Here is a 26,653-nt window from a genome sequence, read left to right on the forward strand (position 1 = left end):
ATGCAGATGTGTTTTAACAGCTGCTAAATATTTATATTTATATTTAAATGCAATATTTATTGCTATAAAACTTGAAAGTGGCTTCAACCACTTGGTAGTGTATGCTAGTTTCAGGTTAGCGCAAATTAACTTGTGGTAGTGCTTGAATAGTGTTATGGTCACGCGCACTGGTCTGAGAGTGTTGTGAGTCTGGTCTGACACTGTTGCTCACTCAGCTTGGATGGATACACTTCTGTTCTCTTGCTCTGAAAGTCGCTCTGTCTGACACTGTTGCTTATTTAAATTGAATGGATACAGTTATGTTGTATTGTGATGGAAGACACCATGGATAAGAGCGTCTGCTAAATGCTTGTAATGTAATGATAATGTCTGCTAAACGACAATAATGTAATGTAATGTAAAATGATGATTGCAGAGATCATGACACTGTCAAACTTTTGCATTTCTGCCCCAGTCAACGCACAGGCGACCCCCTCCCATGTGCAGTCCCCAGGAAGATGTCTGACCCGGGCGTGTCGGGGTCGCCCAGGATGACAGGATGACAGATTAATCCACCCCACTGGAGCCACGCTCGCAGGCTGTTCTGATAAAGACCAGGGGCCCACAATTACAGGTTATCTCCTAGGTGGCTCCCCTGTTGTCTTATCTTGACAGTTCACACAGAATGGGCCAAGCCCAGCTGCTTTGATTTTTCTAAATCGGCCGTTTTAGAGATAAAGCTAAACAAAACACCTTCCTGAGCCCGTGTGTCCTTAAGTGCTCAATTTGTGCTTAACCTTTTCATTTATCAATGCTGGGAGAGGTCTTTTTCCCCCGGTTGGATATGTTTGCTACTGACAGGGACAGTTAATGTATTTTCAAGAGGAATGGCTAAAGAACATAAAAACATAGGTTTAGGAGCAGAAGATGTGTCAGATGACAAAACAGGCCAAGCTGCTGTTTTGAAGTGGTTGGGCCTCTTCAGTCTTACCACAGTAGACTTTGGCTTTACCTTGAGTAACTACTCATACAGTAAATACAATTGTTTTTAAACAATTTAAAAGATGCTACGAGATATATCTTAAAACCTCTATGAGACTTAAGAAAATTAGTGGAAAAAAAAAACATTAAGGTTTATGAATTTGTGACAACCCTATAATATGTTATAATGTGAGCTGCAGTGTTCTTTTTTCAGGTGTGGTTCACTCAATGTCCAAAATCAACATTAATCATTTAAGAATCATTGACAAATTATCATTTTACTGCTCTTGAGTGCATATGGTGGTGTATGTAGTTAATGCAGAATCTATTGTGAGGTACGCATATCATACAATTATATAAACTAATTTGCACGTTCCTGATTCTGAAGTCTTAATGGCTTTTAGGCAGCTCTTTATAGATTGAAAGTAAGTACAATAAAGATATTAGGATGCATACTCTTAAGTGTCTTTTAGTCCAAACACTTAATTCTTATGCTATTTAATCAATTGCTACACACAGTAAAATTCCAGAAACATACTACCTCTCTTTTCATTCTGGGGGGAAATAATTGGAGGACCTTGAAGGAACCCAAACAAAGCTTTATATCCTTCCTCTCAATCATTTTTTTGTATAAAATCCAAAAACATCACTTCTGGAATTCACAATAAATGTACTTCTTTGGTGAGGCTGAAGAGACGGGATCAGATGTGCACTATTTAAATGAATTACCCCCATATAGCGATGCTCTCATTATAATGCGAGCGTGATCATGAATTTTCCAGGGTTTCCTGATGCCTAAAGAGGGCTTGTGTTTGAAGGCTGATTTGCATTATTCTTAGACGATGTCCCCTGAAGATTCTGCCGTTACCACTTACTGCATGTAGAAAATCTGCATAGACTGTAAACAATGCAGACTTATGCTCATCATTTGCAACAATATAACAAAAATACAACAATACAAAAAAAAAACAGAATTTGCTCTCGCTATATTTTATCGCTCTCAAATTTCCCCCCGCCTCTTTTGACTTTGCAGATTTGGACGCATTAACTGGCTGTAGGGCTTGAGCAGTGTGTATGCTCACAGTCATTCATCTGGGCGTGTTATTAGCCCGTCTGACACTGTTGCCCATTCATCTTGAATGGATGCACTTCTGTTCCATTGTGCTGGGAGTCGCTCTGGACAAGAGAGCCTGGTAAGTGAATGTAATGTAATGTAATGTAATGGATGTGATGATATGGATAAATGTCTAAATACAGCCATAGTGCAGGGTAAAAGGAAATCAGGAACATTAAAGAAAATGTGTAAAGGCAGAGGGCTGCAGGAGAAGAGTCCCACCCACGTCTCTGTACAGAGGAACAGACCTTGTTACTGTGCCCATTCAGCCTTTCAGAGAGATTGTTCTGCATGTGTAGGTAGCTGCACCCCATGCCCCCGGATTACAGCTCCAGCACTTGAGACAAAGGTTCTGGACGGTTTTCCCCATTCAGAGCTATTGTGAGAAAGCCTTTAAAGGTTTGAGAATGATGCTGAATTGGGTCTAGGTTACATCCATTGTAAGGGTGGTAAGGGAAGGACGCTCCTTGACTATCGGTATGAACGTGTCTGTTGCAAAAGGTGGTGTTGCATGAGCAGAGCTGAGCAGCAGCCGAGTGTTACTTCATTACAGGGTTTGCAGCGGCTTATAGCTTCCGTGGTTATGTGTTTGCTTGTACTGAAAGGCAGAACAAGCTTCAGTTCTTGTCAAACTTGCACTCCTGTTTAATTGCTAAGACTACAGCTGATTTTGCCACGGAGATCACAGATTACATGGATTTACAAAATGCCCATAATATATGAATACCAGCACAAGAAGCGAGCAGTCACAATCTTCGAAAGTTGCTTATTCCATTTCAATTCATCAGTAAAATCAAAAAAAAAAAAATCATAAAAGGGTAACCTTTGTAGGTGAAAAGAATATTTCTTTTGCCTCCAAATGGGATGATCACCCAATACATTTGTGTGGTAATTGGTGGAGTTCTCTGGTAAACAATTTGATTATGTTGCAAAAGAGAATAAAATCAACCGAATAGCCAAAACATGGACAACAGCACTGCAAGAAGAGAAGTTCTTGCCAAATACTCAAAAGGAGCATTTCCTGAAAGTGGAGGCTTTATGTTTAGTGCAACGAGTGATATCCCTATAGATCACAAGCAGTAGCTGAACGTCTTGAAAGTGCTTCGCGCAGTCAGGCTTTCCAGTTTGGCAGGGTGAAGTCTTCGAAATTTAGCCCTCTGTGAAAACAGCAATGAACGCATATGTGGCTTAGCCTGATTTTAGCAACCTGCAGAACATTTAGCTGTAAGCAGGCCAAATATCCTGCACCTGAATTGCCAAAAGTGGCTCAGTACTCCCTAATGAAGAGATTCTGTCCATAATAAGGATTCCTGGGAAGTGTTGAGACTGCAAGTTTTATTTTTTTCACCCTACACATATGTTAACAACAACAGATACGTTGCCAAGTTGTCAAACCATACTGTACAGCATACCTTTTCCAAAAAGGGGTCTGCATAATTGTCAGAGGTAGAATTTACTTAATGAGGATTTTAAGCAATTTTATAACATTGATTCCGTAAGGTCTATTTAAGGATTTACATTGCATTAAGACCATACACTTTTTACTGATCATTGTCAGTGCCCTACCTTCCCTGTAGACTCATTCATTATATTAGGCTTTTAGAAAGAGAATTTGAATTGACTGCTATTTAATGAATGTATGTTCTGCTCTGTTGACAGCCACATACTGTACATCGCATGCACATGTATACAGACTCCTTTGTCCTTTGAGGAATGCAACATAGGCTGGCAGGGATTAATTAAGCAGCACAACTGGATGATTCTACACAGTTCAGTACTGAAGAACCTGTTGTGTCGTGGCCAGTGGATGTCTATCTGGCTTTCCCTCTTGGTGAATTATAGCAAACTAAAGGCCAGTGGAGTGCCAGGTGATCTTATCCCACACCTCTAATTTGTACCAGGGGAAGGAAAGTGTTTTATGCTTAGCATTAAAATGTGTTATAGAGGGTAGATTAGGCCGCTATAAAAGCTCATTTTGTTCATCATACTGAATATTTTTGACTGTAGTGTGTCTCATATTTTCACACGCTTCCCTTAGAAGGAAGGAAGGAAAAATTGGGAGGAAAAAGTGGTTCATAAATAGGAAAGAGTAATGAGATCCAGCCAAATTGAATCTTTTGATACTGACCCCACCTTGAAATTATAGAAACCGACCCCACTTTGAAACTGCTGATTTTTATCACACATAGTTCAGGCATGTGGTGCTTCTGCTCACTTTTCCCAGTGATGAAAGCCAAAACCCCCCAGGGGAAAGAAATGGATGTGCCATCATCTTTGAAGACTTTATTTGTATCTCTAAGGTACAAGACCCATTATCTGCAGTTTCACCCTGGAGCGCATCTCATGAAGTGCCCAAAGGTACATTTCTACTTCAGCTCAAAACAAAACAAAAAAAAGCAGCCATCTCTAGATGTAACCTGTCATACAAACATGTACAATACAGTGATCTTTCAGTGCTTACTCTCAACATAAGCCACAGCACTCTCTCAAATTATGTGTTTGTGATTTATTATTGGCCATATTCTGGTTGCCAGAGGATTCTCCTGTAAACTATGACAAAATGATTAAATACTAAAGATACAACAAATGATTGGAAGATCAAACCTAACCGAATCCCTGCCTAATGTAGTCACACTAAAAAGGCACAAAATAAGGGTTTACAGGTGATCTTGTGGTCCAGTAAATGCCTGTCAGGGTTTTAGCGGCCACTTCCCACAATGACCAGCAGGTGGCCTCATAACGGCCTGTCTGGATTTTCTGGCTGCCGTTTCCCTGGACTTCCACCAGATGTCCCCTCTTCCTGTTTGTGCATTGTCTAATTTAGTTGAACCTGTGTTTGGTTAGCTTGGTCATATGTTTTGTGTGCTTTATAAGCCCTGCTTATTTATTGGTTCATTGCTTAGTCTTGAGCTGCCATGTCCTGTGTATGCCCTTGTGCACAAAGCCTGTTTTTTTGTTTTGTTTGTTTTGTTTTTTGTTTTTTTGCATAAGCCTTTAGTAAAAATTTACTTTGTTTTTGTATAACTCGTCTGTGTTGGTTCATCGTCTCTGCATTTGGATTCTTCCTCCCCCGAGTAAGAATGCCTCTTGGATGTGTCACAGCCAACGGGTCCTTAATGTAGGTAAAGAAGATTCTCCTTCCACAGTCTCAAAAGGGAAAAAAAAAGTCAATAAGTCTGTCACATGGGGCTCCTTCATGCAGAGCGCTACGGCCTGAGTTCGATCAGAAGACAACGACTGGGAGCCTGTATTGGCTTATTTCTGCTGGGGATGGAGGGTCATGTCAGCAGGGGTTTCCACATCTCACTGCTCTCAGACTCCTGCAGGTTGCTCAGATGACATCAGTGACGCTGCACCAATCCTCCAATAGGCACTTAGCACACTGAAGCGCACTGAGCGACCTGTTGTGTGGAAAGTAGGTGTGATTTGTGTGCAGGTGTATGGGAGGACTGTGTTCTGTATGACCCACAACTCCTGCATGAACACGGTGGTTGTTAGGGTGAGGCGAATCTAATGTGAGATGTAATCTAATTGGTTAAAAAAAGAGTGGTCAAAAAGAGTGCTGCATAAAGGAGGGAAAAAAAAAAGTCTCAAACATGTCTTCCTTATTCCATGTCATATAAATGACAATGAGCAATGTGATTCATGGGCTATTGGATAATATAAAAAATTACATTAAAATGGTTAATTGTTAATTAATGATTCAGTGCAATGTTTTTAAGGACAAAACTGAAATCAGTGTGCAGTACTAAGTATCACTGCTCTTTAGAGTATGTCAATTCTTTATGGGCACTATTATCCTCATCAGCCTACAATAACTTGGTATTGAAAATGTCAAAGCAAATAAACCACCTTCTCATTTCTAATATAAAACAACTGAGACTTATCATAGCTATTCTGGTTTAAGAATCAATATTGCATCCCTGGTGCTCTGTTTGTGATTGGTTTGCTTTGTTCTATTTTTTTGTAAACCAAATAACTTACTCCATATACTAGCAGTGAGCTGTAATGCAACAGACTGGAAGGGACTGGCATTCAATGAATCAACAGGGAGAAGAACAAGGAGAGAAGAATTATTCAAAGCAAGCCTTTTCTTAGCAAAATTAGTTATATCCCCAGTCTCGCTGTTGACAGGTAGACAGGTTACCTTGCATGTTAACATGGTCTGTTTGTGATGAAGTGATTGGAAATGTTTGTGTCTCCTTGCAGAGAAACCAGTGGCATGGAAAATCACTGAGAAGGGCGCAACGCTTTTCGGAAGCCGAAGGTTTATCTGAAACAGACCTTGGAAAACCAACAAACGAAATGTTGAAATACTCAGTGAAGTGCGAAAAAGAACACAAAATAGTCTGAAAGGACACAAAGTACTCTGTTGCCATGGCAAAAATGAAGCCTCTAATTCCAAGGTAACAAAGTGGTGCCTTCATATAAATGTCTTCCTGACAGGGCATTGAAGTAGTGGCACAGTTTAACAAGAGGTACCGTAATATTGATCGCAACTATTCCTTTAAGGGTCTCAGAGCCTCGATTTTTAAACATTAAATACAACGCATTCATGTAATGTAATGTAAAATCATAAAGGCCAAAGAAGTCTTCATGTGCAAATTCACTCACGGTGCCAATTCAAAATCTATCTACATTGCACTACATTATTGTCATTCAGCAGACACTCTTATCTTGACTGACTTGCACAAGTTACAGTTTTTACATGCTATCCATGAAGACCTAGATATTTCCTAAGGCAAGTACCTTACCCAGGGGTGCAGCAGCAGCAGAATCGAACCAGCAACCTCTCGGTTACAAGCCCTGCTCCTTACTCCTATCTATCCCCTATCTCCCCCTGTCTATATTAAAATATCAGAATTCAGACATAGATCACAATGAAACGGCTCCCTAAATGTACTGTTGCTGGCAGGTTCCCATATTCCTCATATTTATCGAGTCAAACAACCTTTGTGTTTCTGTGAGTCTGACTTCTGTGACGTCTGTACCTCTCAGGGAAGCCAGCAGACGCAGCAGTACTCCAAACTAATAAGATCAAGTGTTACAAATGAGATCTTTAAAAGTTTTAATTCTCATCTATCAGATCCTGATAAGATTTCCATCTGGAACAGTGGTATGGTTGAAGGTATCCATGCTGGACTCAAATCTGTGAAACAGGAATTACATTTCACCTCATTGTTCTGCGTATTTCACGCATAGGCATTCATCTTACGATCAGCCAACAAATTTGTTTCAGCCATTAAATACATGTGCTTATCTATGATAATCTAATACTTACATTCTAATAGAATAGTTATCCCGATTCATGAAAATGAATTACTCACTGTCATAATTAGGTTATTAATTGAACAAGCCTTGTTAATTATGTTTTTTTCTGATCCAGTTCCTCCAAATTAATTAATTCACTTAGAAAGTTAAATTCAATTTCACACGTGTGGTGCTTTTTTCAGTTCACTCCATGAATTCAGTTTTGATTTCAAAGTTATACTGTGCAAACAACTATTCAGGAATGTCCTTTAATCATTACATTACAGATCATGGCTAGTTATTAAAGTGGTTTAATGTAGCCAATGTTATCAATGTAAGCTATCAACCAGCAATTTTGAAAATACATATTCTGTCTATTAAATATTAAAGTGCATTTTCGTCTATTAAAAACCGCACACTTTGAACAAAAGAGTTTAGTCAACTCAAATAAAACGTCTCTGGACGGTTATATGAGAGCTATAGTAAACTGTTTCATGTTTACTGGAGAGAAAGCAATGATTTACTATGTTCATTTCATCAGTCTCAACAGCTTTTTAAAGACAATGGATAATTATCTCTGTATCCTACCTACTACGACTTATGCTTCAAGTTAATACAGCAGACTGAAGCATGATTGTAGTTTTGTTTGTTGGTGTATTCAAAGCAAAGTGAGCTTGTTTGATTTTCACAAGTAAACCCTCAAGCTGTCCTATTTTTGATCAAATTTCGAACATATCAGCAGTGATCAGTTGACGTGGAATTGTGTTTGAGTAGGCAATAACAGCACCATATGGGAAGCAGAAATATGAAGCAAAGATTATTTTCTCACAAAGAAAAAAAAATATGCAATTAGTGTTCATCTGCGAGAAATTATTGGCATGAATGAGAAACTTAATACAACCACAAGCTTTCTCAGAACACACACACAACTGTGTGTCAGTTTTAAAAGATCAAAATCAGCATTTGATGTGTTTGGGAACTGTTAGACTTTGACTTCCAGAGACTTCCAGACTTCCATAGTCCAGAGGCTAGATATCTTTGAGGTTCTTCATATTTGTTTTGGCACCACTGTAATTCCAGCACCAGTGAACATACCAAATTACTAATGTGCCAAAAGTGAGGCCCTTGGAGGGAAATGATGATGTTCCAATCTGTTGTTTTACTTTCAATTTTGGGGTAACTGATATAGAGTGGTGGTTTTGTTAGCTGAAATTGAACCCTGCAGAACCAGCTGAGCTCACCCCTGTCACTCCAGGACCCTCTCTGAAGCAGGTGTGCGCAGTTGAGAGGCAAGAGATGCCCTCTGTGCAGTGCAGCCAAAGGACAGTAAGCTGAAAAAGTCCAGACTGTTCCCTGCATATCAGTAGGCAGTGTAGCATAGTGGTAAGGAGCAGGACTTGCAACCAAAAGCTTGCTGGTTTGATTCCCTGCTGGGGCATTACAGCTGTATCCTTGGCCAAGGTACCCACAACTGTCTCAGTGAGTGTGACTAGAAGGAGCAGCCCCAGACATGTGTCACTTTGGCTAGTGTGTAGAAGAGAAAATACGTTGCCACACAAACTAGCTTATGAGGCATCCCTGTTAAATCAAAGCCTGAGGGCTGAACCTTGCCATAGTGATAGTGGGGATAGGTGCTAGCTCTAGAGGAGGTCAAATTCTCAGAAAAATGGTGCAGTTTAAAAAGGTCAGCGGCCAAAGTTGGTGAGACATTCTGCTGTGCTAATAATTAAAACTAAATCAGTTCTCATACACGGGAATTAAGCAGCAGGGATATGGAAACCGACAAGATGTCCCTGTTCTATTGAGCTCTGTCAGCTACAAATTTGTCACCAAACTTTATTTTAGATCAGACTGGAATAGTTGTATTTAGGTTATCTCCAGTGGACAGTGACACTTTGGATATTTTATACAGTTGCAGATTTCATTCAGTGCTTTATAAACCATTTTGAATGGGTATGTATTTTTCACTATGCACTATTTTTCACTATTTTTCACTGCATGTCATTGGCAAAGTCACAGAGAGCCAGCATGCATGTATTATTTCACCTTATTGCATAAAGTGACAATACCACACGGTTTCAAACTATTCACTAAAATTCAGTATGATTACATGCTGTCCAAACTTTATATTCATAGCGTGTTCTTTGGGTGTCCACAGAACATCTGTGATTGTAGATGATGCTTTTATAGGCAATAGTTTTCACATTTCAGTGCTACATCCAACGTGCAGCTGTGCTTAGCTGCTGGTTTGCCCCCTGTGGAAGGGTGCATGCCCCCTTTTAGCCTCCATAATCACCCCTGCGCTGGGTGTTTAATCCAGCCGAAGCCAGGTCTGAGGAGAGTTCTGCTTTACGAGGTCCTTTGCTCTTTAACGTGACAGTAGAGTCAGCGCAGAATTAGATGCAGGAGGCTGTGTTTTATGACGGTCGAGAGGAAGGTTGCAGCAGTGGCAGGCCTTGCAGCGGCACGTGATGGCCTTCTGTTGGCTGGCGCCGAATAGTAACGACTTTGTAACCATTTGTTTTAATCATTTTTCAGCACTCACCCTTAACTGCACGCTTCATCGCTCCAGACCAAAGTCACTCGACAGTATCTCCAAATTAAATCTAACCTTATAGGGGGGTGCAAAGGGCATCAGGCAGATAATCAGGCCTCTACGTGTTTCTTTTCACTTAATATGTCACTGGAACAGTCTCATTCATTTAGATTTCATTCTTTACACTATGCACCTTAATACGCTGTATGCAGTGCAGATTTTATTTCAATGAGTATTCATGCTTAACTTTGACTAACAAATAAACCCAACTGTTTCCTCTTTGCAATAAAGTTGACTCTCTTCATTTTTCTTGTACGTTTGTCATCACTGAACTCACCAAATTGTGTTTTTGAAGAAAGTGCATCAGACCACAAAACTGAGATGGAACTCAATCCGAGAGTTCATCAGAAACATCCAGCTCTGACTCCTACCCCCGGTGCCTAGAAAAGACCACTGCAGACACGGCAACTGATGGCCAACCAAGCTTTCCTGGACCAGACCCATCAATCTACACACAATGGACTGTGCCGAAAAACTCCTCATATCATCTAGCTATTCACCGGAGCAGTTCATCTAAGTAATTGCAACAACCTGAGGCAGTGTAGACTAGCTAATGAGAAAAGCTGATCAGTCATGTCCGAGCACCAACTAAGCACTGACCACACTGAGGCTGTATGAGTTGGTGAAGTGACCGATAAAATAGCAATGTCACCATTTAATTGACAAATAGATTTCAGTTCATTTTTACCACATATGTTAGCAATATTGTATCAAAGCTGTAATAAACCTGATCTCAGTTCAGAGAGAATGACGCATTTCACTCAGACCTCATCAGAGGTGTCGAGCGTTAACCGTAAAGGGTTAAGTGGCCACTGCTTTTGAACATCAGTTTCCGCCTTGAAAAGTGAAAAAAAGAAAGGCCAAGCCTTCCCCGCCTCGTCTTTTTATTTTTGAAGGTTCAGAAACATCAGCCCTCGCTCTCAGTGAAATTGCTCAGCAGAAACCAAAAAGGAAAGAAAAAAAAAAAGAAACCGTTAATAATTTATGATCGCCTCAGCTTTTCAAAGCTAGCCGTTTCCCCCTGACGTTTAATTTGTCTGAAAATCAGCTACCGTCCAGGCTGATTACCACATGCTCTTGGGTGTCAGTCTCCCCTGCCAGCACGATGCCAAACCTGTGTGTGTGTGTGTGTGTGTGCGTGCGTGTGTGTGTGGGGTGTTTGCTCAGGTACGGAATCCTCGAGTCCAAACCCGTTATTTTGATTTAATTGACCTCAGCATTCCGCAGCACCACCGTCCCGTTCACAGAAAACAATCCGCACGTGCTCCTCGCACGGTCCTCCCCTGTGACCCCTCCTGGTATTGATTTCTGTCCCTGGGGAATTTCAGTTCTTCCATCATCGTGTCAGGCTGAGGGTTTGACAGAGCTCAGGCTGTGATATTCCTGGCAGGCTGGCTTCAGCAATCTATTAATGAGTTAAGGCTGTAGAGCTTTGTTTGCCTCTGCCCCTCGGTCTTCATCAAACGAAACATCAAGCAGGCAGGAGAGTGTTGTGTTTGTAAGGAGCAGTGCTCGTAACCTAAAGGTTGCTGGTTTGATTCCCAGGTTGGTCACTGCTGGTGTTCCTCCAGGTTAGGTACATAACCCATATTTCATCAATAAATACCAACCAGTAAAAAAGGGCAACATGTTAAATTAGTAAGCCATGTAAGTCTCTGGATAGCATTAACTGCTCAGAAAATGTAGTGTACCTCACTCTGGCTCTCTCATATACTTCTCCCTCTGTCTAATTGACTTAGAGGTTTACTTTTCCCTCTGAAAAAATGTTACTTTATATGGGGAGGATCACATCAATTGCATCCATTTTTATTTACTTTTCCACCTGTTTCCCTGTGTCCAAATGCTTGTGCGTCATTGGAATGAAGTCCAGACTTCACACTGTGTTTTCAGATGCAGCACTTTTCTGTCCACTTCATGCTACTATTATATAAAGCTTTTGTTTTGAATTGGCAATATTGTTGTTGTTGTTTTTTAACTTATTAACATGAAACTTTAAATTAGCAGCATCAATGATACATGGAAGACAGACAACAGAATCATGCTTAAATAAAGACTCACTTTTGTCACATATATTTTAATGGCATGTTTAATTACTGTGGAAATATTTCACCTAATTGTATTTAATACTAAAAGTCAACCAATAAAGAAATAACTCTATCATAACATTGTAATTTCCTGTTGTTTGGTAACTAATCCCAGTGTGTCTATATATTTGGCTACTTGACTGAATACATTTATTGACATGTTCCAGAGAGGCCTCCAATCATTTATATCTCTCTATGGCAGTATGTATTTTCAAGTATTTTGTACAGTGGGGAACCTCTATTTGTCATTTTTGGCTGCACTGGTTGTCAGGTTGGTAGTTCAAGATGTTCCACTGATGGCAAAGTATTCACATCCCATAGCAAATGGACTGTCTGGACCCTCCAAAGTTAGTCTGCCTTTTATATGTGAACTGAAAGTCTGAGCACAAGGCCTCATTACTGGAGTACCCCACTGCGCCCATCCTGAGCAGGCCAATTTCAGAAATGCCGCACTTATTTTTTTCACTTCTGTCAGCATCAAAGTGATTTGTCATCTTATGAAGGGGATTTTCAGTGCTACATGAATGTGCTTATATATTACTCATTTAAGTTACGATGAGGAAAGATAAACGATTGATGATTGACGCATGTGTCTTCTGCTGTTGTACAGATTACTGTTGCATTTCATGTATGATTGGAAATCTCAGTCTCTGGAACTGAGCTTCATACATAGGCATTTTCCCATCAGTCATGGAAACTGGCCCTTAAAACCATGAAAGAAAAGAAAAGAAAAAAAGAACAGTAAGATTCATTGCCTACTGATATTGAAAAGCTCTCTATTGCCATATTTTCTTAAAACCACATTCCATATTGCTGTCTCAATGGCAAAAACAAGCCAAAATGAGCAAATGTATGTATCAAATGTATCAAATGTATTTGGAACATATCATATTACACACACAGAGTTCTGGTCAATTAGTTAACAGAGGGATTTTGAAGACATTTTAAATGTAATATGATTCAAATTCTCATTTATTTAAGGAGATTTTGATAATTATCATTCTTGCAAATATATACAAAAATACTGACTCAAAGAGATTCAAATATAACGATAAACCCATACAGAGATACGGCCACTGTAATTAGGAAGACAGGAGAGCATTTGGTGAATTGTATGTTTGATCAGTTTACATCATGACTGGGGTCTGATCACACTCACTAAGCCTTAGGCGGCGGCGAGGGAAAATATGACTGAATACTGCCCCCTGGGGATGGCAATGTTAACTGACTGTCAGTCCCAGTCGAGGTTTGCCCTTCCCTGCCCTCTTACCCCCCGTCGTCTTCAGTTTTCATTACTCTTTCCTCTTCAGAAAGGGGGCTGTCTTCCCCCGTGTCATCAGTGACACTATACCCATCGCTCTCTCTCCCTGGTATTCTAGCCTTAATTAAAAAGTATGCGCTGGAGTTCATTAGCAACCATCGCCCAGTTCCCAGTTAATGAATTTCTGTGGGCACACTTAGTTACTGAGTTCTGCGAGTCCAAAAGAATTGTCTCTCGGCTCTAATGGGAATTATTTTAAGAACAACGAGGAGAATCCACAAATCCTTATTGAGCCGTTATGTTCATTAGCATGCCATTAACGGCAATCGATAACCCGGGGCCGTGGAAGGGAAGGCAAGTCGCCCCAGAAGGTCTCGCTTCTTTCTCCAGAGCAAGAAAGCACATAGCGCCCTCTCAGCAGTATCGATTAATTGACACCGTCAGACATTTCACAAACAGAGTGGGGTCTGTCAGTGCTCGCACCCAGTGCAGACATTCATCTTAGACAAGTTCACGCAATAATAATTGTTAAAAAAAAACACTTTCCGTTTCCTGTGTCCATGTGATTTTTAATATCAATGACCTCGTTTTTAAGCGCTGTGACCCTATCTGATGGATTTCTTCATACCGCCCGTAATTAAAAACTATTGTTCTCTGTTACGCACCCCGCATTCAGTTTAAACATCCCATTATAGGCACCACACTGAATTTCTAAAAACTTGATTTTGAGCTTGCGCAGATTACGTTCCTTTAACAGGAAATAAAATAAGGCAGGTTTTTTGCAGTGATTAAATAGACAAATAACAGACATCAACAATCAGGATGAAGTTATTTTGATAGGGATATTACAGACAGCTGGTATTTGCATGACTTAACCTTTAAAATCAAGTGCGCTCTCATACCGCATTTCCTTGCAGTTATCCATATTATTTTTCCAATCTAAAAACGAAAAATGCCACCGAAGTATAAAACCACAACCTGAATAAATGGCTCTTTACAGATCATGAAAAATGCCTTTCTAATATGCACTGCTCATAAGCACACATTGGTGTCAATTGCGTATTGACAGAATTCGCTAAGAACAGAGCAGGCGTGCTGTCAAATTATCCGTCGGCGGAGGTCTGAGAGGACATTTACATAGTTAAATACCACGCCGGCGCTCATCCCGTCTCTGATGTTATTCCATGTCATGGAAATCACTGACGGCATGCCGACGTTGCCGCAGGGCAGCGCTTGTGTTCGGCGCCGCTGACGCGCTCCCCCAGGCTTTCTGTGAACCCGCTGTCTTGCATCTCGCGAGTCTCCAGGGTGAACCTCAAAAGACAGCTGCTGGGTTTGTCTCCTCGGCTGCCGGGTGCGTGTCAGCTCTGACTACACGGCTGGCGGTGACTTGTTCATTCCCAGGGTGATAATTCAGGTGCGGCTGCGGTTTGTAGGACAAGAGGGTCAGGTTTTTTTTTTCAGATATTGATTCCAACAAGTCATGGCATCACGAAGGCATGGCTTTAAGTCATTGCAGTGATTGATGTCAAGGTTGTGTTCCATGTAAAGCTGCACACAATGCTTGCTACTGTAGCTTCAGCAGGTACTCAGGATATCAGTGGGCATGCTACTAAACAGTTTGATTTTCAGGCTAGATGCTTTGTTTACTTTTCCCAGTACAGTGAACATTCTTGACCAGTATATAAAATATTTCCATATTGTGTAGGAAAGCAGCCAAAGTATCCCTGCCTTGTAATTAGCAAAAATACATTAAATGAACTGCAAGGGCTTCATTGATTGAATACAATACATATGAACAGTCTCTGGGGCTATATTCCCTACTGGGCTAAGAGGTTATTAGGCCCTTTTCTGATCCATGAAATGTTTAACCTTATTATGTCACTGCTGCCAAGGGAAGTGACTGGATGTGTAGATGGCAGAGACACATGGCAGGTAAGCAAGACACCTGAATTTGTAGCACAACTGACACAATCATTCTACAACATCTGCATGTGTTACAAAGTTCAAGAGGAAGTGAATGAGTGGGGGGGGAGGACAATCACCCGGCACTGATCAACTGAAATCATGATATTGCCTTCACTCTATCTTTCCATCTATGCCAATCAACTGCTCCTTGCCATGTGGGTCATGTTTTGTTTGGGCCCACACAGCAAGGAGCAGTTGATTGGCTGAATTCCAATCCCACCATATTCCAGTCCTGGCCTTCAGGATCCACCCTGTATGATGGTTTTTCACTCCAACAGAGCTCCTAATCAGCAAGGCCTGATTTAAACTAACACTGATCAGGGTTTGACATTATATTATACGCACAGTATCAGCTGTGAGTCTGTGAAAGGAATGAATGGTTAGAGGAGTGTCTGGGCTAAGAGAAAGATAAGAGTGAAAGTGTTCTTTCATTGTATTTCTGCTAATGTGTGCCGCTTAAATAAAACTGTACAGATTACGATTTAACCTTAGGTTTTATGAGGATTAATGCAAGTAGGTGCTAGGGCCTAGAATAATTCATTGACCAGCTATCTTAAATTGAAATACCAGTGTCTGACTTGCTGCTGGGGTACATATTCACTAAATTCTTAACAATTATGAACAGTTCATCAAAAGCTAATTAAGCAAGAGCTACGTCAGAGAATAGCATTACATATAGTGGATCTCCAGGACCAAGATTGAGAGACTCTCTGGTAAACACAAGAAGGCTCAGGCTGAACTGTTATTTTCCATCCATGGCCCACAGCCGTGAACATGACAACAGAGACGTTGATTTGGATCGGTTCCATTCTTGCTGTGAACAAGGAACATTGCCGGTGCTATGTCTTCATTGTGTTTTGTATATTCTGACATGACCTCACCCTGTCACAGTAAATCGCCCGAACGGCTATTTGTAATGAGATTCACAAAGTGCGTCCTATTCGTTGAGCAGTCGTTAGTTCTTGGATATTAGTAATCTAAGCACAAAGGTCACAATGCTGCTGCTTTCAAATCAGTTCTTTACCAGTCATTGTTGGTTTTGATATGAAGGGTTTTACAGTACAAATCCTTCCAGGTGAATAGGAACAATGGCATGATTGCGAAAGCTATGCTGCAACATTATTGCAGTGAGTGAGACACTTTCACCTGAAGTGACAGGGTGTGTCCACATGTCCTCACCCAGGGCGGCTTACATAGTTTACATTTTTGCATATTATTCAGTGAGACAGGTGGAAAATTCCTGAGACAATTCTGATGAAGTTCCTTACAAAACAACAGCGTCCCACATCCAGGTTACAAACCCACCTCTTCCACTAGCACCCTCAGGGAAAAATAAATGCACGTTGTGGTACTTTTCTGAAAGACCGCAAACCCAGTCTCAGTTTTCAGTGTTGAAAGAGCTTGCCTGCAATTGCTCCAGTGCAATCCTTTCAAAGATTTTAGTTTATTAACAAGTGCAATATTGCCCACTAGAGGAAAGTCTGTAAAATACCTTTACTTTAACAGTTACGGGCAAAGTAAGTTGTGAAGAGACTGTCAACAATGCCTTGATCATTTTAAGGGCCAGGTAGTTAGTATGTCTGCGTTTTATTAGTACAAATATGGATTCTCTGAATAATTAAAACCACAAAAGGTGATTTGGCAGACCAAAAACTGAAAAAGTAACATTTCTATAAACAATGATTGACTTTACAGGCACTAGAAAATTATGCTAACGACTATTAAACATTGTCTGAATTTGTATTTGCCAAAGCTTACAACATCAGTATAAAAAACACAAGATATGATTAGTACTGTGTATGAGTCATGTTTGAGGCAAACACAGGTTACATATATGCTGAATGCAAGCCAATGTTAACGAATACATTGTGCTCAGTGGGCTTCAGCTATGAAAAAGACTGTTCAATGGACAATGTAAAGTATGGTTGTCCTGTTTCTGTGCGATTTATATGTGGGCACAGTAAGCAACCCAAATTGCTCCACTTTACTCGAATTGGGAACCTAATAGACTGAAAATAAGAGGGATGGAAATGGGGAAGAGACCGAAAGAATAAAGAAGAAAATAAAGGAAAAAACACCATAAGAGAAGATGTTTTTGTAGAGAAGCAGCCTGGCTGACACTTCTCCCATAAAACAAGCCAAAAAGAGCAAATGTTAACAGAAAGAATACATTTTTAAAATCCAAAACAAAAACAAAGAAACCAGCCCAGACAAACCAACAGCAGGGACAAAGTGAGCTTCCCTCCTGATCTCACCTGTATTAATCAGCCTTCAATTAATCAGGTGTGGCTTGTTAGCCAATAGGCTGGCTCCCAAAACTAATTACACACATGTGACCAATTAACAAATGATTGACACACAATTATCACTTAGTTTCTAGGAAGAGGTGAAGGCTCCCATTCACAGTTCTATACTCATATGTACTCTGGAACTCACTACTTAGCTATGTTGTTGGATGGAGATGGCTTTTCACAGAAAAATCAAAGGAACTATTTAAAAAAATGGAAAAAAGTCAATTATTCATGTTTGTCTCTTGAATATGACTTTTATTAGTTCACATTGTTTGGAAAAAGGGCATACAACATCATTCAACAGCAATGAAGCATTAAAAAAGTAATAATTTAAATATTAAAATGAACCTGAAGCCGTCTTCCATCGCATCAATAAATACATAAATAGAGAGAACAAAAATAAATAAAATGAAAAAACATATTATAATGAAGAAACAAAAGTATACATTGTGAGGAATGCCACACCCCACATTTCATGGAAATACTTTGTTCATGATAAGAGCATCTGCTCAATGCATGTAATATTCACATATTCACACCTTCAGAATGGTGGAGGTAAGATCGGACATCCCTCCACTGTAGCAGACCTTCAGTATACAGCAGATCAGCCGGGGGTCAGTGGCTAAGCCGCCATTACAGTGACAGTCCTGAAGCCTCTTATGATGACAGGACTGTTCCTGAGCACCAGGTTAGCCTGCAGCATCTTGGTGCCAGCCATCTTTGGAGTGAAAGCGACTGTTTTCTCCATGGTTTCACCTGGCTGCAGGAGGTGTAGCCTGAAAGACAAAACGGGACAGTAATATTTGAGTGTAATCCATGATACCTCATATGAAGGGTGGGATGGGGGGGGGGGGGTGCAGTACGGTCCTCAGTGCACAGTAACCTCAATCCATGAATCTCATTCATTACCGAACTGTGCGAAATGAAAACTGCACATCCTGTAAGCCAAGGCCCAAATTTAAATTACCTGCAATGTATTTTCTACTTAACTAAATTAATTCTGGCAAGTTTTTTTTTCTTGGCAATTTTTCTGTTAATTTCAGCACCACTGAACTTATAATGAACAAAAAAGTACAATACTTTCCTAAATTCCTGTCTCATAACTTGACTCAGAACAGTTAAACTGAATCTGGGGTGATGAAGTTCTAGAAGCCTCTACTGGGTAACATTGTGACATACCCTACACTGCTTTTGTTTGAAAGCGGTGACGCTAATATGCGTCAGTCTGTCTTTACATCATCCTGTAGTCACCCACAGCATCCCAGGACAGTGAGCGTAGGGACAGCCATAAGTCAGACAATGTTCCTCAGCCACATTTCTGGCATAGCTTAAACCTGACCTAAGAGAGCCAAGATAAACAGTCACCGCCTCTGAAAAATGTTCTCATAAAGCATGTACTATACTGTGAGTTGTGAGGTCATTCACAGGAAGCCAATAAAAAAAAAACATCTGATAGACAGAATGCAGTGATGATTGAACTTGCTCTTACTTTGACTGAACTTTTCCATCCAGCAGACCTGAGCCCATAACCGTCAGAACGCCGCTCACAGGCATGGGAAGGGGGTTTCTGAAGACGACGAGGGCACTGTGCTCCTTGTTCACCACGATGTCGTCTTCATTAGCAATCTGGAAGGAGGAAGTCATAGTATACTCAGCCCACCTGCATGAGCCTCAAAGAATGCATAAACTCCCAGTACTCTAGAACAGCTAACAGAAAGAATTTAATATTTGCCACAGGTTCGGGTTAGGGTTAGGGTTAGGGTCACTGCCTCTACTGTGGGTGTTGTTTTTCTTAATGTGGCTGTATGATGTATGGCCGGGCCGGGATGTAAGGGCACTTGCCTGAATGGAGATCTCTGGCTCGGTGATGTTGAACTCCTCTGATGCCAGGACTCGCTCTTGAGTGGCCTCGTCTTTCATGACAACGGCCAGGTTCACCAAGTTGTCCCCCATCAGCATACGCTCATAGACAGAGTGAGGAATCTGGTGCTGGATGATCTTAACTGTGGGCGCACATTGAATTACATTACGTTTCATTACATTAATGGCATTCAGCAGACACTCTTATCCAGAGTGGCTTACATACTGTAGGTTACAGTTTTTACATGTTATCCATATATATCGCTGGATGTTTACTGAGGCAATTCTAGGTTAAGTATCTTGCCCAAGGGCACAATGGCAGTGTGTTGGCGGGGTATTGAACCAGGAGTCTTTCGGTTATAAGCTGTGCTCCTTACCACTACGCTACACTGCTGCCCCCAGTATAGCTTACGTTTCTTGTCTTTGACATATCTCGCACTTCAAGGAGCGTCCTCACAGATCAGCACTGTTTCCATGTGCAGGTTAAAAGTTAGAAACTGAGCCTATTCAAATGCTCCAGCATAAATGAAGTCTAAACAGAGAATGGGGTTTGATTTTTTAATGTCTTCAGTGCTAGCACAACAGCTCTGATGGCAAAACGGCAAAATAACATCAGCACTGGATATGGGAATAGTGGTTATGGGACTAGACTTATAACCAGAGGTTCAAATGCCAGGAGGAACACTGGTGTTGTTCACTGGAGTAAGGCATCTGAATTCCCCCTCTACACACGGACACTATATAAAAAATGTCACTGTATACGTGAGTCTGGAAAAGCCTGTCTACTAAGCAAGTAAGCAGCAGCAAGATTGATTGCGGCAGTGACGTTACCTTCATATGGTGCAATCTGAAGAATATTGTGATCCTCCCAGAAAGTCTCCAGCGGGCTGCTGTTGTACTCCTTGGCCTGGGCGTTGACATGTTCCTTCAGAGTTTTTGGGACGTTGTCCTTGTTACTGACAGTGACAGAGAAGGAGATGTTCTCCCCGGCCACCGGGACGTTGTTGAGACGCAGGGAAACAGCCAGACCCTGCTTAGTTTCTGCACAGGCAAACACGCGTGAAGAGAATGAAAACGAATCCCCAGACACCCACCGGGTACTTCTCTCATTTCAGCGTTAAGAAATGCATGAGTGGAGAGTTACTGATTAAATACGGGGGAGAGAACCGCTTACCTCGGCCAGCAAACGAACGTCTCGATCTGGGAGCTAAAAAAAGAAAAACGGATCATAAATAATGTCAAATTGAGGTTTTAAATTACAATTGTCAACACTGGTTAACAGTTATTTCAGAGCTTATTTATGATATGGCTTTGTCTTCTGTAACACAAAGACTTATCATTTATGTATATTTTCATGTTCCATCCAGAGTCATTTTAACATGATGTAAGTAACTGGGACCTCTGCACACTGAAACTCACAATTTTTACATATGAGTTTATTATGGCCAAAAAACATGGCCACACAATGGCATAAAACTACTCAGACAATAAAAAAACTAAATAATACTCACTTCCATTCATTGTCCCATATGGTGACATGACAGCTGTGATAGGGGAAAAACAGAACACAGAGTTATTGACTGTGTTTTATGAGAAGAAAAAAAAAAAACCTAGTGTGGTTGTATATTGTGCTCATATATTGGCCATTTCAAAAGCAGTGCAACAGAGACTTTTTAAAAATGAAATCAATCACAGATGGTTTTTATAAACTTGTTAATTTCCTTTACACTGACTGAGTTGTTTGTGTTACCTTTGGGCTGCTTGTACGCGTTAGTCACATCCTGGGGCATGTTGGAGCCCGGGCTCTTGGTGCAGATCAGTGATCCCACTCTCTCCGTGTCCACGGTGCGACTGACGGCCTGCCCGTCCTTCACGATGACCGTGCACACGTCGGCATTGACCTCGGCATAGACGAAGGGTATGTCGTAAATCACGTCCAGACGCCTGTCCCTGATCCCTCTCACGGGAGACGGCCCACAGCAGAACACCCCTGTGTGAGGAGAGACGTCATCGTTAGTTTCCTGTCTGGACATTTCGGCTTGATAGGACTTCCTGTCCGAGCAGCAGCAAGCCCTGCCATTCAAGGGAGTCCATTCGCTAAGAGGCTGGCTTCAATCTGAAGGCTCATTTAAACCATGGAATTTGGACTTCATAGCAAAACCAATGTCAAGTTAGTGCTGGACTACTGTGGCATCATGTTGCTGCTGTGATCGGTCTTCGTTTTGATCAAACACATCGTCTAACGTACATGCTGAAGGCATGTACATGCCCGATATGACTATACAGCACAAAAGCACTTGAGTTATGATTATGATTATGTAATTAGTTGATGTAAAACCTCTGGCAACAATAAATAGCTACAAAACACAGCTGTCTTTTTGGCTACTTCTGCACTGGTTTAGACTCTCACCTCGACTTCTTTCTTGTGGGGTTGGATCCAACACCTGCCAGCCGTCGAACGCAGACCCTATGTCAGGTCGGCTCATCCAGCATTCAACCCACACATGGAAATTCCTACAACGTGTGGAAAAAAAATGTGTATCTCTTAGAAAAGACACATTTAATCAAGTCGGTAGACCATGCTAACCATTTCCCTCTCAGCCAGCAGCTATAGAGCACAGTTAGTGCATAATTACCAAATGCTGTCTCTGCTCATGTGTAGTTTTTTTCCCTTCTCGTCGTAGAACTCCTCGATGACCAGGTTGCCGTTGGTGTCGTGAGCAGAGTTGAAGTTGGTGACGACCCGAGAGGGAATTCCAAGGACCCTCATGACTGCAAAACACAATCAGAATAAAAAAATCTGAAAACTTCCTTATTGTCATCAGAGTTTTAGTTTACATGTTTGCTTGTGAAATAAAATAAAAATTAAAAAAAAAAAACAGAAAATGATTGTTAAAAATATTCCTGTATTGGCTATGTGGAAATGAAACCTTTCTAATAAAGTTTTCTGTTTAATGCACTTTTATAATTCTGAGTATCACATTCAGCAAATTCTTCTTTAATTTATTGCATCACGAGAAAAGTGGTAGTTAAAAACAATCTAGAAGGTGAAAGAATAAGAGAAGAGATGTAACAGAAGCTTAAACTGCTTACTCACAACTGAATATAAATTTCCCTGTTATATTGACCAGGCCATAATTTCTAAAGGAAGCTTTCTAGAAATTTACAGCTTGCACATTACTCATGTCCTAATAGAGAGACATCACTGCATGTCTCGGTTTATGAGAGGGGTGATGGACGTAGGACATGAAACCATACCCGTGCACATGATGGCAGCAAAGACCCAGCACTGGCCGTATTTAACCGGGCTGTAGTTGGATCCGGCCCAGAGCTTCAGAATGTCAGCACTTCCTGACCACTGTGAGGGGGGAATGCCATTTCTGAAGTCCTGGCTCCAGTTCCCTTTCAGGACGCCTCTGTCATCCTCACAGTTGATCTGACACAACATAAATCGCAAAATGTTCAACCCTCGGCACATCAAATGGGAAGCATGACACCAAGTAACATTTCTTATTGCTTGCATATTCAAGGCAAAGCCACCCTGACAATCCCACACAGAGCTGAAAATTAACATAAATTTTTTTTCAAGGACACACGTGGCATTGCCTATTAGAAGAAAAAAATATTCATTGGGGTGATCAAAGCAAGTGGAGCGGCTGAGAATATGTAACAAACATTCACTGAAGTAAGCAAGTGCATACTGACCACGTTTTCATGAACAGAACAATACTACTCAAAAATGATGGAAGAGAGTACTGTTGATGTGAATTCCCATAGCCTCTCTGTACTCTTTGATCACATGTTTGGTTCGCCCCACTGAAAGCCTCTCCCCACTCCCTGCATTGCTGACAGATTGCTCACCATTGCACACACCACCCTACTCAAATACACGGGGTCTGAGCGGGACAGGTAGTCCATCCTGCGATTCTTGCTGTGCTGTGGGCTGACTTGCAGCAGGTTCAGGCAGATCTCCAGGATCCCTTCTTCATACTGTATTTAAGGTAAAAGGTAAAAACGTTGAGGGCAAAATGTTGTTAAATCCTCATTAAATTAACACTTTAAGAATTCAAGTTCACACTCTCAAAGAACTTTTAAGAGAAGCCTCCTCTGACTCACCTGACCAAATTCCCATGGTCTTGCTGCCATGTTCTTAGGTGTGCCCATGTACAAAAACCCAAAGTCATTTTTCACATATTCTTCTCGCTGGCTTTCATTCTGAATGTACACTGAATCGGCTGGGGTGGGGGTGGGGGTGTTGGGGAGGGGTTGAGAAAGACAAAGACCAATGGAACATTGAAATGAATAGTGGAACATTGAAATTAATGGCACAATTCAGGGATGGCATTAGCAGTCCTGACAGAACAAAGATCCATTGGAATTAAATTTGCAAAAATTAGTGATGTCCACTGGAGATACACTGACTTTCTTTCCAGCCCTCATCTTAATTGTATAAATCAGATATATTTTAAAAGTGTTATATTATACTGTATATTAATATTTACAAAATGTATATCTGATCTATATGATTATGATCAGAGACAGGTATATAAATGTTTATAAAATACATATCTAACTATATCTAAAATAATATACTGTACAACAAGGGTTTAGATATAGTTAGATTAGACTACACTATTCAATACTGATACACTGACACTACTGTGCTAAGCTTTGGAATAACCTGATGTACAGTACAACCTACCGGGACACCAGGGGTTGCAGAGCAGGACAAATTCCCCGATCTTGTAGCTTCGCTGCCAGGGCTGAGACAGGAGGTGCAGGTGCAAGTCGTAGCAGCCCACAGGGGAGTGGGCCGGGGCGAAAATGTGCACCGTCACGGACTGGGAATAGCTCTCCCCGGGCTGCACCTCGGCGCTCCAGCGCGAATGGTGCTGTGGCTTCGAGAAGGTGGCGGGGAACTCCACGTACAGGTCACCTGCGCGAAAAAAGAAAAAGAGAGACAGCAGACAGGTCAGTCTCCTCATACCGGTGAACCGAAATCTTAAAGATTACATTACATTACATTACATTAAATTATATTACATTACATTCCATTTCATGGCTTTCATCCAGAGCAACGTCCAATGCAATAGAACAGAAGTGCATCCATTCAGGTTAAATGAGCAACAGCGTCAGACCAGGTTAACAACACTCCTAGACCAGTGAGTGTGTGCGTAACACCATTCAAGCCCTACCACAAGTTTACTTGTGCACCCTGAGTAAGCAGACGTACCTAGCACGGCTCTGAAGATCAGGCTGTCTGTGTACGGGCTGAAGGGGCGGCCTTTGAACAACAGGGTGAGCTTGAACGGCTGTCCTCTTCGCACCACCAGGTGCTTGGAGCTCAGCCCCTGCGTCTCGTGGCTCTCCTGGTTGGCCCAAAGCTCCAGGTTCACATACTTGAGGCTAAAATCTATACAAAAGTGTGGGTAATTTAAACAGAAACAAACTCAGAGAAAGCACAGAGGCTGAGTGAAATGACAGCTTCTAAGAGCGATATCCTTCCCTGTTTTTCAGAAAAATCATTCTTGCTGTATTTGGACTGGAATAAAGGGGGTGGATTATTTAAATATTTAATTTAAGAAAATGATTGCATATTAATCTTCCATTTGTGTTGTTCATTGAAACTGACAATTTTACATTTTACTGAAAACAGCTTGAAAACTCAGCTGATCCCTTAATTATGTATCTATATTCACTTTATTCAATCACAATTGTTATAATACATTAATTTAACATTTAAAATAATTTTAAAAAATAAAAATAAAAAAGAGTAGTGTAGTTGATGTGCAACATTTTTAATGAGGAAAAATTAAAAAAAATACTCACCTTCCATTAGCTGTTGGATTTTGTGTTGCAGTCTTCTTTTGAAAAGTTCTGAAGCTAGAACTTGTGAGCGAACTGAGGCTAGCTTTCCCTCCTCACACTTATTTAAACTCTGCAGCGTTGGGCATGGTTTGCTAAAGAGGGCGGGGGTGGGGCTCAGCAAACAGGTTTCGGCTGAAGGGACACAGAAGCATGTCGAAGTACAGTTCTGAACTCACTTGGCACTGACAGACGAGGAATCATGGGACATTGCCTTAGGAACAGGCATGTGTGTCTTTGCGTAGACATGACATGACATTAACGCTCTTTGCGTGTCTGTTTGTAACCACATCCAACCTCCCCTCTTCCTTGGAACCACAGACTGCAGGGCAACTGGGAGACGACTGTGTCATAGCCAATTGCTGTACTACCAAAGTGTCTCACAACAGGTGGAATGGAGCAGAGGGAAAGAAAATATTGCAAAGAATCCATCTTCTGGTCATTGAATGATCCTTACGTTTCACATGGATACTGAAACCATATTGTAGACTAATTTCACTGATTTTTATTGAAGCTCTTCACACGACAACAGATGAACCTATTTCAGAACAATATCTGGGTTGATGGGAATTTGGGCATGTTGCATGCAAGCTTCTGTCACAGGTTACCTGGGGACAACATTGCGCCCTTTCACTTAGTGTGAAGTTCGTCACCGTTCCAGCATTAGAAACAAGACGGATCTTGTCCCAGGGATGTAAACACGGGCCCCAGCCATGCACACAGCCTGGAATTACAGTGCCAGAAAATTCTGTGCACATGGAAAAAGGCGGGACCAGGAGGGTGTGTACAAGGGACACAGCCTCTGGGACAAAACGTACCTCCGACAGTTCAGTCAGGCGAAACCTACACGCCCACCCTCAGTTACCATGGGAAATCAGATTCGACCTGCTGACATTATCCAGGGCAACCCACTCAGGATTAGGAAATCAAGGTGCGTCGACACCCAAGTATGCTGAGACAGCACTTGCCGTGTAAACTCTTGTACGTAAGTTCCACGTGTGTGTGTTGGTTTTAATTCCTGTACTGCCCAGTTGCGTAAGTGCACTTACCACAGGAATTGACTACACCTGTTTTTGGGCTCAGTATACAAATACCAAGGCCAGGATGAGCGGGAGCCAATTAAGCACTACCCTTTTTCAAAAGAATGAGTTATGCAAATTAATTATAATTAAGTAGTGTGAAGTGCTTACAGAGGGTGTCAACATTACACTGAAAATGCAAATCGCATGCTGTGGTTTATATCTCACAGCCAGAGAGATGGGACAAGTACCACCACAAAACAAAGTTAACTTAGGGGTGAATAGTGCTTGAATAGCGTTATGCTCACACTCACTGGTCTGGAAGTGTTGTTATCCTGGTCTGACACTGTCGCTTATTCAACTTGAATGCATACACTCCTGTTTT

General features: G+C 41.3%; 1 protein-coding gene across 1 annotated transcript; it reads right to left on the minus strand.

Moving 5' to 3' along the window:
• Positions 1 to 17,941: 17,941 nt before the first annotated feature.
• On the minus strand, positions 17,942 to 25,284 carry tgm5l (transglutaminase 5, like). Its single transcript, XM_036530268.1, has 15 exons — positions 25,214 to 25,284; positions 24,618 to 24,797; positions 24,087 to 24,320; positions 23,501 to 23,619; positions 23,246 to 23,374; positions 22,643 to 22,820; positions 22,021 to 22,156; positions 21,795 to 21,898; positions 21,135 to 21,374; positions 20,896 to 20,928; positions 20,559 to 20,591; positions 20,216 to 20,425; positions 19,367 to 19,527; positions 19,014 to 19,150; positions 17,942 to 18,300 (listed from the first exon to the last, which is right to left on the minus strand). The coding sequence occupies exons 1-15, from the start codon at positions 25,218 to 25,220 to the stop codon at positions 18,147 to 18,149; spliced, it is 2,055 nt and encodes a 684-aa protein (XP_036386161.1). The 5' UTR covers positions 25,221 to 25,284; the 3' UTR covers positions 17,942 to 18,146.
• Positions 25,285 to 26,653: the final 1,369 nt, after the last annotated feature.

The sequence above is a fragment of the Megalops cyprinoides genome, chromosome 6 (genome assembly GCF_013368585.1).
Source record: "Megalops cyprinoides isolate fMegCyp1 chromosome 6, fMegCyp1.pri, whole genome shotgun sequence".
Classification (NCBI taxonomy): domain Eukaryota; kingdom Metazoa; phylum Chordata; class Actinopteri; order Elopiformes; family Megalopidae; genus Megalops; species Megalops cyprinoides.